Source organism: Geotrypetes seraphini, chromosome 18 (assembly GCF_902459505.1).
Source record: "Geotrypetes seraphini chromosome 18, aGeoSer1.1, whole genome shotgun sequence".
NCBI classification, from domain to species: Eukaryota; Metazoa; Chordata; class Amphibia; order Gymnophiona; family Dermophiidae; genus Geotrypetes; species Geotrypetes seraphini.
Genome location: NC_047101.1, coordinates 28,182,353 through 28,201,640, shown reverse-complemented (window position 1 = coordinate 28,201,640; position 19,288 = coordinate 28,182,353). Strand labels below are relative to the sequence as shown.

Genomic DNA, 19,288 nt, shown 5'->3' with positions numbered 1-19,288 from the left:
AGCACAGCAGAGTGTGGCACGAATTAAGTTGACTATTGATAAATATTTATAAACAAAGCCCTGCCAGCTGGAGATCTCTTCCTCTAGTTCGGCAGCCAGAACTTTGATTTATAAAATGACAATTGTACAGAATATTGTGTCTTTTTATACTTTAATAAAATAAGTTCAGTATAAAACTATTCGAGGCTTGTGCGGATGGGATCAGATGGTTTGCGGGGACGGGGTGGAGACGGGGACAAATTTTTTCTCTAATGACGATCGCTAACCTTAGTTCATCTAGCCCAGTGTATCTCAAACTGGGGAAGGGGTAAAACGCGGACCTCACGGACCTGACGGACCTCGTGGATCTAAACCCGTACAGCCTTAAAAATCTGAGGTCCATGTCAGTCCGTGTCCCTGCCGCTTGTAGTTTCTGTCGCTGACAGACCTTGATTGAGATTTGAGCGCTGACGGATCCGTCTCGGCATAGGGAGTGAAAAGTGTTAGGATCCGTCAGCGCTAAAAATCTCTTCGAGGTCTGTCAGAGCCAGACACTAGTGCTGGAGCGGCAGAGCAGAAGCCAAGAGAGCGGGGACATAGGTTTTGGATGTGCGTTATGGAAAAGAAGTCTCCAAAGTCCAGTACTAGTCTCTGGCTCTGACAGACCTCGAAGAGATTTTTAGCGCTGACGGATCCTAACACTTTTCCCTCCCTATGCTGAGACGGATCCGTCAGCGCTCAAATCTCAATCAAGGTCTGTCAGCGACAGAAACTACAAGCGGCAGGGACATGGACCTACACCACGGACCTCAGATTTTTAAGGCTGTACGGGTTTAGATCCGCATTTTACCCCTTCCCCTCAAACTGTGTGCCGAGGCACACTAGTGTGCCTCCTGAGATTCCAAGTGTGCCGCAGAACACTGCGGAGGAAGAGAGGTGCCTGCACTTGCATCACCCTTCATGCCTACTGTACTACAGTATAAATAGTAAGAAGCACGCCCCCTATTAGTTATGTGTGTAGCTGGCAGCAACTCTGGGAGGGTGGGAGGGATTGTGTAGCTGAATGATCATCTATTCGTGGCGAATTACAGGTAAGCAAGTTCTATTTTTCCCATGGATTCTATATCACAATATTACAGTGTATTTTAGGAGGATGTGGCTGTTTATCAACCTGGTCAGTCACTAAAATCAGAAAATGTTTCCCTTTTGAAATGCAATGTGAACCCAAGGTATGCAGATGTTGGGGTTAAATTGGAATCCCTTTTTGGGTCAGTTGAGGATGTGTGCTTTTAAGGTTGGATTCAAAAAATTCTTGAAGACTCATTTATTTGTGGCAGCATTTTTATGAGGTGGAAGCAGACTTAGAGATAGAAAGCAGAGCAGATATGGTGCCTATTATTTTGTTTATTTTAGTATGCATGTTTATTTGTAAACAGTTTTAGGTGTAGATGGTATATAAATTTTAAAATTAAAAAAAATGTCAGCCACACAACTGGTGACGCTCAAGCTATGAGAGTAACAGATAACATAATAAGACAAAACACAAACTCTTACCTTCGAAGGAGGAGGTGTAGAGTTGAAGCTTCATAAAATGAATTGCAGAACTGCTTATCCAAAGTTAGAATCTGCATGAGATGCAGTATCTATACAATAATGCTTAGTGAACCTATGAGTTGTAGTCCATGTTGCTGCCGTGGGGAGGGCTTCGATGGCTGAGATGGTTAAGATGGGCTGGAGTGAGCTTTGACGGAGACTCTAGTAGATAGAACTTGAGCACAAAACCAGGCAGGGCTCTGGCCCAGAAATGTCTAAGAAAAAGGACCAAAAAAGGCCAAAAGGCCCATCCACTCTACCCATCCACAGAATCCACAGCATCCTCCTCTCCCTAAGAGATCCCAAGTGCCTGTCCCATATTTTCTTGAATTCAGACACAGTCTTTATCTCCACCACCTCTACCGGGAGACTATTCCATGCATCTACCATCCTTTTTGTAAAAGAGTATTTGCTTAGATTACTCCTGAGCCTATTATCTCTTAACTTCATCCTATGTCCTCTCATTCCAGAGCTTCCTTTCAAATGAAAAAGACTCATCTCATGTGCATTTATGCCATGTAGATATTTAAACATATCTAATCTAATCTAAACCTTAAGTTTATATACCGCATCATCTCCACGAATATGGAGCTCGACACGGTTTACAAGAACTTAAATAATAGGTAGAGAAGGGTAAAGGTTTACATGATTCTTATGTGTAGAAGGGAGGAGGAAAAGGGGGGAGGAATAGAGTTACAATTTGGTAAAAAGCCAAGTTTTCAGTTGTTTGCAGAATAATTGGAGAGAGCCCAGGTTCCGCAACGGGATTATATCTCCCCTCTCCCGACTTTCCTCCAAAGTATATCTTTGTAGAAATAGCCACTGCTGTTCCACGTACAGCTATTTTCCAAGGATGACCTGGAAAATGTGTGAAGCCAACCTCCTTACGAAGTGCATCCATTAGTGCATATAGATACTGAGGGTAATTAAACTTTTTTTTTTTTTTAATAAATCTTTATTCATTTTAAATCTTTCAACAAGTGTACAATAAAATCATCAAATTAATGTACAACATCACTTGAAGCTCTACAATTTCTCAAGAAAAAGATTATATCCTACCCCACCCTCCCAAAACTTATATTCATATAATATAATAATTTAGATCATTTGTTTTATAATTTGATAATGAAAACCCCAAAACCCACCCTCCACCCACAAACCAATATAAATTAAGTAAGTAGGGAAAATACTGATTATTCATTATAATACCTTATTAATGGCCCCCACACATCCTTAAATTTATTAAAATATCCATTTTGAACTGCAAGCGCTCTTTCCATTTTATACATGTGACACACCGAGTTCCACCAAAAACAATAATTTAATCTTGTGCAATCTTTCCAGTTATGTTATTTGTTGAATGGCAACTCCTGTTAAAATCATTAAAAGTTTATTATTATTAGCAGATAATTGGCTTTTAGCTCTCATAGACATGCCAAATAAAATTGTGTCATATGACAATGCTACATGATTTTCTAGCATACAATTTATTTGATCCCAAATTGACTGCCAAAAAGCTTTAATAAATGGACAATGAAACAATAAATGATCTAAAGTTCCAGCCTCGAGATGACAATGCCAACATCTATTAGACTTAGAGCAATCCAATTTTTGTAAACGAACAGAGGTCCAGAGTGCTCTATGCAACAGGAAAAACCATGTTTGTCTCATAGACGCAGACATTGTACATCTCATCCTCCAAGACCAAATACGTGGCCATTGAGACGCATTAATTTGATGCTTAATCTCAATGCTCCAAATATCTCTAAGTCCAGTCTTTGGTTTCTTATTCGAATAGCCAGATAATAATTTATACCACTGTGCGGCCTGGTGACCCAGAAAGTCTGACTGAAAGCATAAGAAATCTAAACTAAATTGATTATTAAGAGATTTCCATTCAGGGAACCTAGCCTGAATAGCCTGCAACCATTTATAACTTTGTTTTTTATCAAGGCCAAATTTATATTGCAACTGTGAAAAATCCAGCAGTTTACCATTAGAAATGACATCATTTAAGGTTCTATACCTGCTTTAATCCAATCCTTCCAGACAATCTTAAAACCGCCTATTTGGATCCTGGAGTTTAGCCATATATTTTGATACATTGATTTTTGAATTGGAAGAGGTTAAATTATGAATATAACGTAAAGTTTTCCATGTGTCCATTAATATTCTATTGTTTTTACATATCCTAGGCATTTTAATACTGAGAAGATGACGAAGCCTAATGGGAAACATGAGATGCCATTCTAACCATAACCAATCTGGTAGCTTTTCCATGAGTTCTGGGAGGACCCAATACATACCTTGGCACATAATATAGGATTGATGGTACCTATAGAAGTTTGGAAAATTTACCCCACCCTCCTTAATTGGCTTTTGTAAAGACACTAAGGCAATTCTTGCAATTTTACCCAGCCAAATAAACTATGTAAGAATACTATTCAATTTTTTATAAAAAGACCCCTGGAAAAAAACTGGTATCATCCCCAATTGGTAGCAAACAGGCAAAATCATCATCTTAATAGTTTGGACTCTTTCCCACCAAGACAATGTAAAGGATTCCATTGCTCACATAACTCTGTTACTTTTTGCAATAAAAGAGTTTCATTCATTTTCATTGTCTCATCTAGTGCATTTTTTATCCAAATTCCTAAATATTTTATTCCTTCTTCCTTCCATATAAAAGGGAATGAATCAAATAAACCTCTTACACAATGTACATTTAGAGGAAGGACTTCTGATTTAGATCAATTTATTTTATATCCTGAGAATTTTCCAAATTTCTCAATCAAATCTAGTAAACATGGGATGGTTGCCTCAGGATTCCTCAAATGAAGCAGTATATCATCCGCATATGCAGATACCTTATACTCCTTTCCAGAACGCGGAATACCTTGAATCTCCTTCACCTGTTGAATAGCTAACAACAAGGGTTCCAGTACTATATCAAAAAGCAAAGGAGACAAAGGACAACCCTGTCTAACCCCCCTTTACAATTTAAAACCTTCCAAGAAATTATTATTAATATATAATCTAGCAACAGGAGAGCTATACAAGGTTTTAATCATTTGTATAAATCCTGAACCAATACCAAACCATTCCATGGCCTGATACATAAAGGTCCATTCTACCCTATCAAAAGCTTTCTCTGCATCCAAAGACACAGAGAAGGCCGGATCATTCATGTCTTTTGTTAAGTATAACATCTGAAAGGCCAGTCTGGTATTATTGGAAGAGAGTCTGTGAGCAACAAAACCTGTTTGGTGCATACCAATTATATAAGGAAGAGCCTTAGCCAAACGCATGGCCAAACTTTTAGCTAAAAGTTTAATCTACATTGATTAAAGAAATAGGTCTATAATTTGAAACCAACACAGGATCTCTATTTGGCTTAGGCAAAACAATCATTAACGACTCTGCCATAGTGCCTGAAATACAACCTTTATTCAGTTGATTCTGATATAAATTTAATAAATAAGATAATAGGGTAATTTGGAATGATTTATAGAACTCTACCGTAAAACTAACTAAACTAAACTAAACCTTAGGTTTGTATACCGCACCATCTCCGCATGCGCAGAGCTCGGCACGGTTTACAGAGGTTGAGAGGAAAGGAACTACAAAGAAGGGATATAGGAGAGGGACTGAGAAGATAGAGAGGGGCAGGGTACTAGAGAACGGGAGGTGATTAGATTTTTGAGAAGAGCCAAGTTTTCAAGCGTTTACGGAAGGATTGGAAGGAGCTAGAATTTCTGAGCGGGGATGAGAGGTTGTTCCAGAGTTCCGTGGTTCTAAAGGGGAGGGATGTTCCAAGTTTTCCTGCGCGGGATATACCTTTTATAGATGGGAAAGATAGTTTCAGTTTTTGGGAGGGTCTAGAAGAGAGCGGGTTTGAGGAATTCCAGAAGAGTGGGATAACGGGAGGAAGGACGCCATGTAGAATCTTGAAGGCTAATCAGGCACATTTATAGAGGACTCTGGAGTATACTGGGAGCCAGTGAAGCTTGGAGAGGAGTGGGGAAACGTGATCGAACTTGCCTTTTGCGAAAATAAGCTTGGCCGCGGCGTTCTGAATTAGCTGAAGTCTATGGAGGTTTTTCTTAGTTAGGCTTATATAGATGGAGTTGCAGTAGTCTAGTCTAGAGAGGATGGTGGATTGAACGAGGATGGCGAAATGAGAATGATGAAAGCAAGATCTTACTTTCCTCAACATATGGAGGCTAAAGAAGCATTTTTTTACCAGGGAGTTGAGGTGATCGTTGAAGGAGAGAGAGGAGTCTAAGATGATGCCTAGGACTTTGCTTGAGAACTCAAGCTGAAGAGTGGGGCCGGAAGGTAGAGGGATGGAGGTGGGTAAATGATCTGAAATTGGGCCGAGCCAAAGTAGTTTGGTTTTGGACTCATTCAGTTTCATTTGTACAGATTGGGCCCAGGATTGGAGGTTTGTAATACATGTGGAGATGTTCTCAGCGAGGTTCGAGAGGTTCGCGTCGGTTTCGAGGAGGATGAGGATGTCGTCAGCATAGGAGTAGAGAGTTTCTAGGGGGGATAGATGAAGGAGTTTCAGAGAGGACATGTAGATGTTGAAAAGGATAGGGGAGAGGGGTGAGCCTTGCGGGACTCCACATTTCGGCTTCCAGGCGGGGGATGAGGAACCGTTTGTGTTAACGGTGTAGGAGCGGAAGCGTAGGAATTTCGAGAACCAATCAAGGACTGTGGAGCTTATGCCTATTTCGGAGAGTTGGAAGATTAGGATGTCGTGGTGAACGACATCGAAGGCTGCGGAGAGGTCAAATTGAAGAAGAACAGCGAATTTGTTGCGAGAATGGAGTTGTTGTACCTTAGAGATTAGTGAGGCCAAGAGGGATTCGGTGCTGAAGTTGGGTCTGAAGCCGAATTGGTGGGGTAGGAGGATAGAGAATCGTTCTAAGTAGGATGAGAGTTGGGTGGATATGATGGATTCTAATAACTTGGTTAGGAGAGGGATATTTGCTATAGGACGGTAGTTAGATGGAATGGTGGGATCAAGGTCGGCCTTTTTCAGTAGAGGGGACAATGAAATGTGTCCCATGTCGGGGGAGAAAAGGCCCGATGTTAGGGCAGAGTTTATAAGGTCAGTGAGGGAAGCGATGGCCTGTGTAGGGATATTCTCGAATAGATAGGAGGGGAAAGGATCCAAAATGCACTTGCAAGTTTTTAGTTTGAGGCAGAGTTTGGAGACTTGTGGTTCAGAGACAAGCTCGAAGGCGGTCCAGGATCTGTCGGCAGGAATGGGGGTGGATACAGGTAAGGTAGGGTTGAGATCAATAGAGGTCAGGGAATTGTAGGAGACTGTGGGAGGGAAGGAGCATCTTAGAGTGGTAACCTTTTCATTAAAGAAATTTGCAAGGGCATCGGCTGATAGAGATGGTGGAAGCGAAGGTGGGTCTTTTTTTGTAGTTAGGGAGCGCCAGATGTTGAACAGGTGGTAAAACCATCACCACCTGGAGCGGTCTCCACTCTAAGAGACTTCAATGCTGTCTGTAGTTCTTTTAGCGATATTGGCTCTTCTAAACTTCTTTTTATATGATCAGGAACTTTTGGACCCTCAACTAATTTTAAAAATTCTAGACCATCTTTTTCTCTATCTAAATAAGGCTCAGAAGAATAAAGGTCTTTATAAAACTTTAAGAATTGTTTTAATATAGGTCCAATTTGAGACTGAATATCTCCTTTTTCATCCTTAATTGCATTTATTTTTGTCTTTCTCTTTTTTGCTTTAAGATAATTTGCAATAATCTTCCCACCTTATTTGAACTTCTCTAATACAAAACCTGCTGAGAAAGAATATCCTTCCTAACCAATTTAGAAGAAATCTCATTATATTTACATGAGGGTAATTAAACTGATGGATGGCTATTCTACCACTCAGCATCATGTTTTGATACATCTTACACCCCATTCCTTCCATTACTCTCATTTCTTTAGATGGAGGGGTATTGGAATATTCCCTTAAACTTTTTGTCTTCCACATAGCAGACTTGACTACTATGGACTGGTTTTATAATTGGGACTTACCGTGCCCCCATATATCCTGTACTCTGTATTTCGACTTTAAGCTCTTCTTAGCAGTTCTAAAAGAGCATTGGGTTGACCAGATAGATTTATGATTATCTAATAGCAGCTCATGGATGGGCAAAGAGATGAGGGTTCTTCAAAAAGTTTCCGTACTTTCATATTTTTGCAGGAAATGGTTGGGATGGGAAAAGTGGTAAGAGGGTGTGTCATAGAATGTCATGTGACTAGAAAGTTTAGGATCAATAATTGGAGTTCATGGTCTACCACATCAAATGCACTAGTTAAGTCATTTGATGTGCTCATGCATATTCTAATGTCGGATGTCAGGGCACTGAGTAGTGTTTCAGTGCTATAGTGTTTTCTGAAACCCAATTGTGTGGTATATAGTAGTTTATGTATGGTGTCCCAGGTACTTTGTAATTTGGTTTGTTACCACACTTTCTAATAGCTTGACATGAAGTGGGATTGAAGCTGCTAGTCTGTAATTCTTGACATCGTTCATTTCTCAATTTTGATTTTTCCTTTTCCTTTTTCTAGTTAGTCATTCAGCCATTCTAATAGATCGTTGTAGTATATTTTTGATAGCTTTTTTTTGTAGGAAAATTGGGCAGACATCTAATGAGCATTGAGATTTAGTATATTTGGGTAGTAATCTTATGAACTCTTTTCTGCTGGGTATGTTTGCGGAGAGTCTTCTCTCTCTTTTGATTTTGTGCTATTTCCGAGGACTTCTATGCAGTTTGCTGCGTTTCCTTTGCTAGTGTCAGTTCTAATGTGGTCTACTTTTGCTTTAAAAAAAGGTTGCCATTATTCTGCTGTTGGGGTATTTGTTGATTTGGTTGTTAATTAAGTTGGGTTATTTTTTTTTTTTTTTAATCTGGTTTTCTTTTTCTGATTCTTTAATTCTTTAACTGCAATTGTATCACTCTACTATCTATCAGCCTCTTTTACAAAGCCACGCTAGCGGCTGCACTGTGCTAACGGCCCCAAAGCCCATAGAGATTTAAAGGGCTTCGGGGATGTTGCCATGCCATGTAAAAGAGGCCATATGTCAGTGCAAATGGCAGCTCTTCTTTACTGTATTTCTACAGCTATTCATAAATATTTACGTAATGTAATATATGTTCACTTGCATTGTTTGCAAAGGTTCCCTTCCCTGTTCTTCCCATCGCCAGTGATATAGAAAACTCTCTTTTTGGTGGGGTCTGAAGTTAACATGGGTGGGTATTAATAGTGTGGATATTAATACTGTCTCCAGTTCTCCTTCACCATTGTCATGATTGAATAGGCTTCATTTCAAAGTGAAGGGACTATGGTCATTCATGCCTACTCATTGCTATGCCCCTCCCTACTAAGAAATGTCAGTGTGGGCTAGTGGCATGTCACAAGTTTAGCATCCTCTTGAAAAGAGCTACAGTGAAATGTATCTTGCCAGCAGAGTGCTGAGTGATAACAGGTTCAGTGAAAGGTTGCAATGCATGTAATGCAGCAAGGTTGGATTTAGGCTTACAGAGAAAGATTGGGGTCCTAGCAGTAGGACAGGGAAGTTCTATGATCCCAGTTAACACCCTAGACAAGCACCTATGTTGCTGATGCCAAACCAGGACCTGGCCATGACATCAGTACAGTGGCAGAGTATCCTAGTTTAGGCAAACTGAGAAGACAGATTGTTCTGGGTCTGAAGCATACCATAACATGTCAGTATAGTGTTGAGACACAGGTTTAGGGCCACGTGGGATACGGTATAATTCAGCAGGCCAGGATTGAGAGTATGAGTGAAATGTTAGTGTTCACCTAGAACTATTTCATCTTTGTTATAAAGCTATACTAAAAGATATTAATTCATCTAAAGACACAGTACCGAAAATACAAAATTAAGCTGTTCTAAGCCTAGCATATCTTTTTTTCCCAGACTTCTAAGCAAACTCTGCCAAGAGATAAACAAGAAGGACGAACGAAGAAGCTTATTTAACAGAAGGTGAGTTAAAAGTCCACTGCCCTCACAGTGATCCTTTGTATATTGCTTTAGTGAAAAATTCAGCTGCCCCCTCAATTGCTTTCATATACAATACAAACAAAAGCAACAGCCTAGTGATGGGCTTAATTTGGATCACTTTTTATTAAGCCACAATAACATTTGCGGTCATGAGACTTTACCCTTCAGCAGCTGCAATTTTAACATGGCAACTATTAGAGGGTAGTAAATAATCCCACATGAACACTGTGTTAGCATACTGTAACATAACATCTTATTTATGTTCGGTGCGGATAACATTCAAAAACTGGTAATATCCGGGAACATACAGTACAATCAAAACAGGTCATTAAACATTTTGTAATACAGGTAAGTTTTCACACATCACCTGAAGTGTGGTGCAGTGATTTGAGCTACAGCCTCAGTACCCTGCTCCTTGTGATCCTGGGCAAGTCACTTAATTCCCCATTGCCCCAGGTACATTAGCGTGTGAGTACCTGAATGTAAACCACTTACCCCCTCTTCTATTAAACTGCGCTAGCAGTTTTTAGCGCATAGAGCCATGCTGAATGGTCCATGCTGCACCCGACGCTCATAGAAACTCTGCTAGTGCATTTTAATAGAAGAGGCACTAGACTACAAGTGATACATAAATACTAAAAATAAATAAAAGTTGCCATAAGAAGTAGAATGCAAAAAGATCCCACAATTGCACTGCTTTGAATGAGAACAGTTTATCCACATATCGATGCTTAGTCCTACCTCTAACTGAGGGAAAAGCAAAGTGGTTAATATTTTGTGTGACATGTCCAAAAGGGGCAAACGCAAAGTGACCCACTAGGTAAGATGGAGCCAATCTGTGCAACATTTTAAAGAGCAAGCAGGCAAACTTAATGAATACTCTGGCACACAGAGAAAAAAATTAACCACAAAGTAGTATTTGGACTGTCTGCAGCTGCCATCCAAATAGATATCATTACAGTAGTCCTGCATGTTTAAAATGAAGGCTTGAACCAGTAACCTCAACTGCATCTCAGAAAAATAACCCTGAAGCACCAAAGCTTATGCATCATGAAAAACGCCCTCTGGACCAATGAGTTTACCTGGAAAAGTTAGGGTCCAAGATTAACCCTAGTGGTTTTATAGTGGGAACAAAGGAATGGACAGTATGGCTGATGGTAATACCAGTCTTGCTGATGCTGCAGGTTCAAGTGGCTAAAAAGAACTTACGTTTAAGTATAATAAAAATTTGATTTGATCGCAAAATCAAATGCAATTTACAAATAATGATAAAATTGGGGTAAAAAAGAAAAACACATTAATCATTATGCAGACGGTTAAAACAACTTCAGACCAACCAACCACATAAGGTAAAAAATAATAAATAAAGGGTTAAATGCATTTTATAAACAAATAAAAAGGGTAGGGTGAGTTCTTCGGGTTGCCAGTTGGACCGATGTCTGTCTGATTTCCAACTACCGCAGAACCATGCATGCAAAGGAAGGAGGCAAAATAGCATCCCACACCCTGAAGAGCCCTGCTGAGCCAACTTAACAGCTACGCTCAAGCCCCTGCAGTTCAGTAGGTTGAGCTAAGCTACTAGGGATATGGATCCCTGAGCTCCACATACTTTTCTGCAGGCTTGCCAAACAGGCTCCCAAGGGATTAACTTGACCCATGTCTGCTTCTTCTCCAAACAGGCACATTTTTCCCCCACATTTGGGAGCTCTGGTACACCAATAGCCACAAAAACGTTGAAAAGTACTGAAAATAATAAAGAAATAAACATATCAGAAAGAACCTTCCGGCCTGCGTGCAGAAGGGAACACTGAAGGGGACAGTAGAGCCCTATGGAGAAGGAGGAGGAGTTGAAAACCTGGAATGGATTCCTTCTGAACAGCTCACGAGCCTGGGGAGAATACCCTACTGTCCAGAATGACACGCCTATTGCACTAGAAACTTTTTTTTTTTTGCTGTTGCTATTGCCTTATCATATTTCACCACCTGAGATCCTCAAATACTATTTCCTCTCCTAGTCCTTGCACATCAGCCTATCTCCTGCTGTCATATAGATAGAGTTACCATAGGGCTCCAGAAAAAGGAGGATGGATTGCGATATCTGGGCTTTATTTCCTTTGCTTTCAATGGATGTCTCTGTCTGTCCTCCTTCTCTCAGTGGAAGTACAACCCGGATGTGTCAATCCATCCTCCTTTTTCTGGAGCCATATGGTAACCCTACACCAAGGGTCTCCAAAGTCCCTCCTTGAGGGCCGAATCCAGTCAGGTTTTCAGGATTTCCCAAATTAATATGCATTGAAAGCAGTGCATGCACATATATCTCATGCATATTCATTGGGTGAATCCTGAAAACCCAACTGGATTCGGCCCTCAAGAAGGGACTTTGGAGACCCCTGCCCTACACCATACAGTTCCTTTGGATTTCTATAGTACTACTAGTTGAGTGAAGTGCCGCGGGGCTCGGTGCTTGGACCCGTGTTCTTCAACATATTTAAAAAAAACCTGGAAATTGGTACAATGAGTGAGGTGATTAAATTTGTAAACATGAGTTTACAAAAAAAAATTAAAAAAAAATTTGCAGAAGATATGAAGTCATTCAGAGTAGTGAAGATGCAGGAGGATTGCAAAGACCTACAACGTGATATAAACACGCTCGAGAAATGGGCCGCAACATGGCAACTGAGGTTTAACGTGGATAAGTGTAAAGTGATGCATGTCGGTAACAAAAATCTTATACAGGAATACAGGATGTCTGGTGCAGTACTCGGACAGACCCCCCAGGAAAAAGACTTTGGAGTACTGGTCGACAAGTCAATGAAGCCATCTGCGCAATGTGCAGCGGTGGCAAAAAAGGCGAACAGAATGCTAGGGATGATTAAGAAGGGGATAATGAACAGATCGGAGGAGGTTATCATGCCGCTGTACCGAGCCATGGTACGCCTCCATCCGGAATACTGCATCCAGCACTGGTCGCCGTTCATGAAGAAAGACACTGTACTACTCGAGAGGATCCAGAAAAGAGTAACTAAAATAGTTAAGGGACTGGAGGAGTTGCCGTACAGTGAGAGATTAGAGAAACTGGGCCTCTTCTCTCTTGAAAAGAGGAGACTGAGAGGGGACATGATTAAAACATTCAAGGTACTGAAGGGGATAGACTTAGTAGATAATACATTACTGACCTTTTCTCCTTCTCAACTAACAGACACAAGAGAAGTTCACATTCCAACTTCGTTTCCCCCCCAGTGAGAGGTTGCAAACTGAAAAAACACCATGAATTCCTTCTCTCACACCAAGCAGCATTATGGGGTAAAGACCTAGAACAATTACTTTTGCCCTCTACTTATGAGGTATTTAGGAAACGTCTAAAAACACACCTGTTCCTAAAACATCTTGACAACTGATCCACTTATCTCTTTCCTCTCAATAGCGACCTACTGTCCTTTTGATCACTTTTCTCCTCAACAATGAATTTCCTGTCTAATTACTTCTCTTTCTTCTTCCCCTCTTGAAGTCAGTCAATTTGTACCTTTGCTTAATCTTTTGTAAACCGCATAGAACTTCACGGTATTGCGGTATATAAGCTGTTATTATTATTATTATTATTATTATAAGGACAGGTTGTTCACCCTCTCCTAGATAGGGAGAATGAGAGAGCATTCTCTAAAGTTAAAAGGGGATAGATTCCGTACAAACGTAAGGAAGTTCTTCTTCACCCAGAGAGTGGTAGAAAACTGGAACACTGTTCCGGAGGCTCTTATAGGGGAAAACACCCTCCAGGGATTCAAGACAAAGTTAGACAAGTTTCTGCTGAACCGGAACGTATGCAGGTAGGACCAGTCTCAGTTAGGGCGCTGGTCTTTGACCTAAGGGCTGCTGCGGGAGCGGATTGCTAGGCACGATGGACCACTGGTCTGACCCAGCAGTGGCAATTCTTATGTTCTTATCAACTCATATTCGAGTCCTAGCGATTTGATGAAAATCATCAAGTTTTCTTGGCAGATGAAGAAATAAATTGCTGAGCTTTTCTTCTGTGCATTATAAATTCAATGTTGTCGTGTTGTCGCATCAAAAGTGATCCTCCGCCTCCAGCACTGCCCATTTGGTGCTGCCCAGATAGGTGGTACATCATTAGTCTGACATCTCTGCTGAAATCTTTCTGCCTTGGGAGACCCTGCTGGTAGTGAAACTACTGACAGCATAGCGTTCAGCTTCAGAGACGCATGCAAGCCCCAGTGGCACGACAAGCCCATGTCATGACTGCTGACTTAACCAATTAGTGTCACTGAAAATAACTGGTTAGTGCCAATATTCAGCATTTAACCAGCCAGGGTAATCTCAGAAATAGGACCGCTTAAAAGTCCGTCTTCCATGTGGTAACCCACAGCCAACTAAGTATTGAATATCACACAACCATTTCTACGTTAGCCAGCTCCGCAAACCCTGAAATTTAATGCTGAAGCCTGGACATGGCCCCGCACTTAAATCCTGGATTTAATGCCAGGGTGGTAAGCAAAACAAATGAGCACTGCCAGCTGAATATTGAGCGCATTATATTTAGGGATCAAATGCTTCTTTGTCTGTCTTTCCTGGAGCAAAATAATTCTGCAAAACTTTTAATGGAATGGCACCGGATTTGGCATGGGGGGAATTAGTTAAAAATATATTGAGTTTGAAAATGAACAGGCCCCCTCCCCTCAAAAAACACCCAGCACATTTTTATGTGAAAAGCAATCTCAGCTTCTTCAGCATAACATTTTTGATATACCAAAACATAGCAGTTTGGGAATTGCTCCATTAGTCTGCCTTTCCTCTCTAGTCAGTTCTGGTCACAGACATACACAGAGTCAAAATGCATACATGCATGGATACACATACACCCAAGCAGAGGGGTTCTAGAGAATTTAGAGGCTAGCTAACATGAAACTATAGTGCTCTGAGTGCCTGATCCTACATGCAATGGAATCGCTGACATACAGTATATCTGACAAATTAAACAGAAACCAAAGCAATGCTACTCCACTTGAAACAATAGACTGTACATGGCTGTAATAAAGTATATATTCCTTTTTCTGATTTTTATAGGACTCCTGTACACAAGATACCAAATGAGAAAGGTAAGTAACTCAGCAAATAACCATGCTTGGTCTTTTTTTTTTTTTTTTTCTTTTCTGCATTGCAGGGGCTCAAGGTTTTCTCCTGTGACTATGGCTGTGTTACTGGATGGAGCTGGGAGGAGGAAGGAGTGTTTTGTGTGTTAGGACTCCAAGATAGCAGGCAGGAGTCAGCTGTACATTTCACAGCTGTCCAGCGGGAACACATCCAGAGGATTCGTTTTGATCTATTTTGTGATTGCCCGTCGTAATTTACTGGTACTTGGAGACCTGCGTCTCTCACTACAGGTATCACGATGTATTTTGGAACAATCTTTCTTCTTCCATCAGAGGAGAAATGGCGTTTGCCAAATTTACCTCTTCTTTTACACCGATGCCCGTTGAATCCCTATGCGCATTGGAGCAATTATTGCGGCCTGCCACAGTAATCACCTTTGTAAAATGGGGCCTTAAGATACTTTTGAAACCCATTTTTTTCAGCTGCTGTTTAGTTCCGCTTGAGCTCACTGTGGTGGTTCTAATAATTTTTTTTTGACTGCATAATTTTGTTTGGTCTTGAATGAACGAGTGTCTTTTGCTCTCAACAATTAGGAGCTCCTTTCTTTAATTACCTTTATTAGTTATTTTTATTCATTGTGAACTGCTTTGATTCTTGTCCAGGAAATTGTGGTATCAAAGTTTTCTAATATACATAAACATAAGCTAATCCTTCTAAGTACCTTATCCAGGGAGCTCATCTTGTCCTTCTGGCTGATGGCTACCATACTGTGACACTGAATTATTAAGAGTTATCAGATCTAGAAAAGTCCAAAGTTTCAAATTAAAAGCAAATCACATAAACATGCAGGAAACAGTAAAAAAGCAGAAAATGTTCAGAGTTACAGACACAGCTTGAACAGTTCTACATATCTGATGTAGAAAAGTTGTAACATTTCAAACACACACCACTTCAAATTCCCTGGGCTTTATCATAGGAAGTTTGGGTTTTCCAATGTTTTTATCAAGAGTTCTTAACATAAAAACAAAAGAAATGCCTTCACCGGATCAGACCGAGGTCCATCAAGTCCGGCGATCCGCTCACGCGGCGGCCCATTTAGGTTCTCTATTTTGGAGACCTGAAATTACCATATCCCCCAATATGATTTGCAAGAAGGTGTATATCCAACTTGCGCTTGAAACCCAGAAGAGTAGTCTCCGCCACAACATCCTCCGGAAGAGAATTCCAAGCGCCCATCACTCGTTGTGTGAAACTTTTCTTTAGTCCCCCTAAAAGTCTGTCTCTCATCAGGCTACTATACTTTGCGCTCTTGGAATTCAGCTTCATGGTGCCTGCTCCCCACTCTCCCCCATCCTATTTAACCTGTTCATGAGCTCACTCGGGGACATCCAGTTTGAAGACGAAAGCATACTGTCATATGCAGATGACATACTATTCCTCATACCGGCAGCAGAAAACCAAGCAGACACCGCCAAGAAAATCTCAGACAACATAAAGAAAATCCAAATCTGGGCGACAACTCAAAAACTAAAACTAAATGTCTCTAAAACCAAAACTCTCTACATCCACAGCTCCCAACAAATAGCGCCAACAAGCATTACTCTCCAATCTGGCAACACCCTAATGGTAGACAAAACCTCTAAAATCCTAGGCTGCATCCTGGACTCCACCTTAACCATGGAACTTCAAATATCCAACCTTAGAAAGAAAACCCGCTTCACCATGAAACATCTAAGGCTCATAAGACCATATTTTCATCAACATCATTTTGCCCTCATAATCCAGATGATGATACTGTCCCAACTAGATTACTGTAACTCTGCCTACATGGGAATCAACTCCACCCTAATTCACAAAATGCAGGTCATTCAAAACACTGCTATAAGACTCATATTCGGCCTGAAAAAATACAACTCTATCTCAACCTACCGTAAACAACTTCACTGGTTACCCATCACATCCCGAATAAAATTCAAAACAACATGTATTATACATCACATTATCTACGGTAACTCTCCCATCCCTCTTGTCAATCTCTTCTCAAATGCATGGTCCACTTCTCGCAGAATTCTTAACAGGATACAGTTAAACCTCCCCTCGACAAAAAAACCTCAAGTACAGAAGAATCTTCCAATCCACGCTCACCTTCTTAGGAGTCAAGACTTGGAATGAACTCACAGAGGCAATAAGAACAGAAGCCAACCACACTCTTTTGCGGAAGAAACTGAAAACTGTACTCTTTGACAATCTAACTCTACTTAGTATGACGAGGCTTTTCTTCCCCTCCCTCCTTCACTTTCCCTGCCCCTCTCACATGACCCAGCTACTCTTCTTCTCTTACAAGTCACCTAGAGCCTATCTAGATTTGTGGACACACAAATATTACATTAGATTACTTTCTCATCACAAGACCAAAGTTCTTTTTTTCTCTTTCCTCTGAGACCTTATCTGGCTTCTGACTAGAGAACTGCACAGGGACAGAAATCAAACCCATCCCCATCCGTCTCAGTTGGAATTGAATCCATTCCCATTCATCCGCTCGAGTAATCTCTTTTGTCCCCACCTCTCCTCATAAATTTCAGAAGTAGTTATTTCATTTCATTTAACTATGCTACTGAATTAGAGATTCTGGTAGAGACTCATTTACAAGTAAGCAAAGACAATTTATTAATTTGGAAATATTAATTGGAGAGAATATATTCTTTGTAAATGGGTCTCTGCCAGATCCTCTAATGTAAATATAAAATATAATATTCCATCTGATGAGGACCCTCAAGCTATGTCAGCTGAAGTCTTCCTCTGAAGGTGACCAAAAATCTATTTTACCAAGCTTGGAAGACAGCAACAAGATTCCTAAGCCACAGATAAGAACATAAGAATTGCCGCTGTTGGGTGAGACCAGTGGTCCATCGTGCCCAGCAGTCCGCTCATGTGGCGGCCCTCTGGTCAAAGACCAGCGCCATAACTGAGACTAGCCCTACCTGCATATGTTCTGGTTCAGCAGGAACTTGTCTAACTTTGTCTTGAATCCCTGGAGGGTGTTTTCCCCTATGACAGACTCTGTGACTCAAGGATACTGCAAGTGACTGCAATGCTTTCTAGAAGGGAGTTTGAGCCCCTTTGGAGGAGCTCCTCAGCTGGTGGTGCTTGGGGATCCCCACCAGCGACAGCAAGGGTCAGCAAGTACTTCAACACTGGAGAAATAAAACCAGAAATGCATTTCCTTTTCTGTTGAATATAATACAAAGATATCTGATATCTACATTTTCCAAGGCTAATGTATTTCAGTCAATAAATTCCTTTTTTTACCTTTGTTGTCTGTATATTTATTTTTCCATCAAGTGGTTCCAGTTTCTCTTTTTCTGCTTTCCTCCTGTCCTATGCAAATTCTTCAAACGGTTGCTATCCATCGCTTTCTCCTACCATGGTTCCGTATTTCTTTCTCTCTCTTCCCTCCCTCCCATTGTACAGCGTCCTCACTCCCTTCTATCCTACATCCATCTCCCTCTGCTATCCTGCATCCCCTCCCTACCCCTCCCCAACATTTCTTCCTCTCTCTCCTCCGCCCCATGTGCAACATCCCCCCCTCACTGTCCACCATCTCTTGCTCTCTCTTTCCCTCCCTTTCTGCAAAGAGAGTGGGAGAGATGCACCCTGGATCCCCCTCTCTCTCTCTTTCCTTCTTGTATCCCTTTCTATCTGTCCCACATTTGTCTCTCCACCACAACATCCAATGATTCTCCCTCCTCTCCACCACCATATCCAACAATTCTCCCTCTTTCTTCCTTTCCCCATGTGAACCATCTCTCTTTCTCTCCTCTTCCATACACCCATGTCCAACAATTGTCCCTTTTTCTTTCCTCCCTTACTGGCAGCACCTCTCTTTCTTTCCTTCCCTTCCCACCCCACCCCCCCTCCAGACTGTGCAGCATCTCTGTTTCCCTCCCTCTCCCCCAAGTCCATTGCAGCATTTCTGTTTCTTGCTTGAAGTGTTTCTCCTACAAACTGCCAGGGCCCGGAAGCTTCCGTTTGATGCAAAACGTGTTAGAGGGAAACCTTCCGGGTCAGCCACTGGCAGTGTATAGGAAGAACTGCTGTTGGCGGTTTGTTGAAAGTTGGAGAGGAGAGCACAGGAGGAGGAGAGAAGCAGGTAGGCAGGCTCCTATGGGAGCTCTGGATGAACTTCTTCTATCCCCATGGGATCCCCGCGAGTCTAGAGGGGATTCCTGTGGGATCCCCGTGGACTCTGCCGGATTCCTGACAGCCCTGTTCCTGTGCAGTTCTTTGCTTATGACCCTTTACTCGGTGGCTTATGGTCAGCAAAGTCAAGATTCTGTCCTCGGTTCCTCTTCATATATGTTCACAATTCTCTCCCTGTTCATTAGGGACTTCTCCTATTACTGAACCCTCCCAAGCCTGGAAAATTCCTTATTTTACACTTCAAAAAGGAAAATATCACACCAAAGAGCCCTTTTACACAGCTGAAGTAAGCATTAACATGTACTTACTATTATCCCAGGACAAGCAGGCAGCATATTCTTAACACATGGGTGA

General features: G+C 41.3%; 1 protein-coding gene across 2 annotated transcripts in view; it reads left to right on the top strand.

Moving 5' to 3' along the window:
• LCP2 (lymphocyte cytosolic protein 2) overlaps window positions 1-19,288 on the top strand; it is a 200,844-nt gene that overhangs the window by 56,095 nt on the left and 125,461 nt on the right. For both annotated transcript variants that reach the window (XM_033927610.1, XM_033927609.1), the window contains exons 4-5: window positions 9,545-9,610; window positions 14,708-14,739. In XM_033927610.1, coding sequence (XP_033783501.1) covers window positions 9,545-9,610; window positions 14,708-14,739 — 98 coding nt within the window. The remainder of the gene's footprint in view (window positions 1-9,544; window positions 9,611-14,707; window positions 14,740-19,288) is intronic.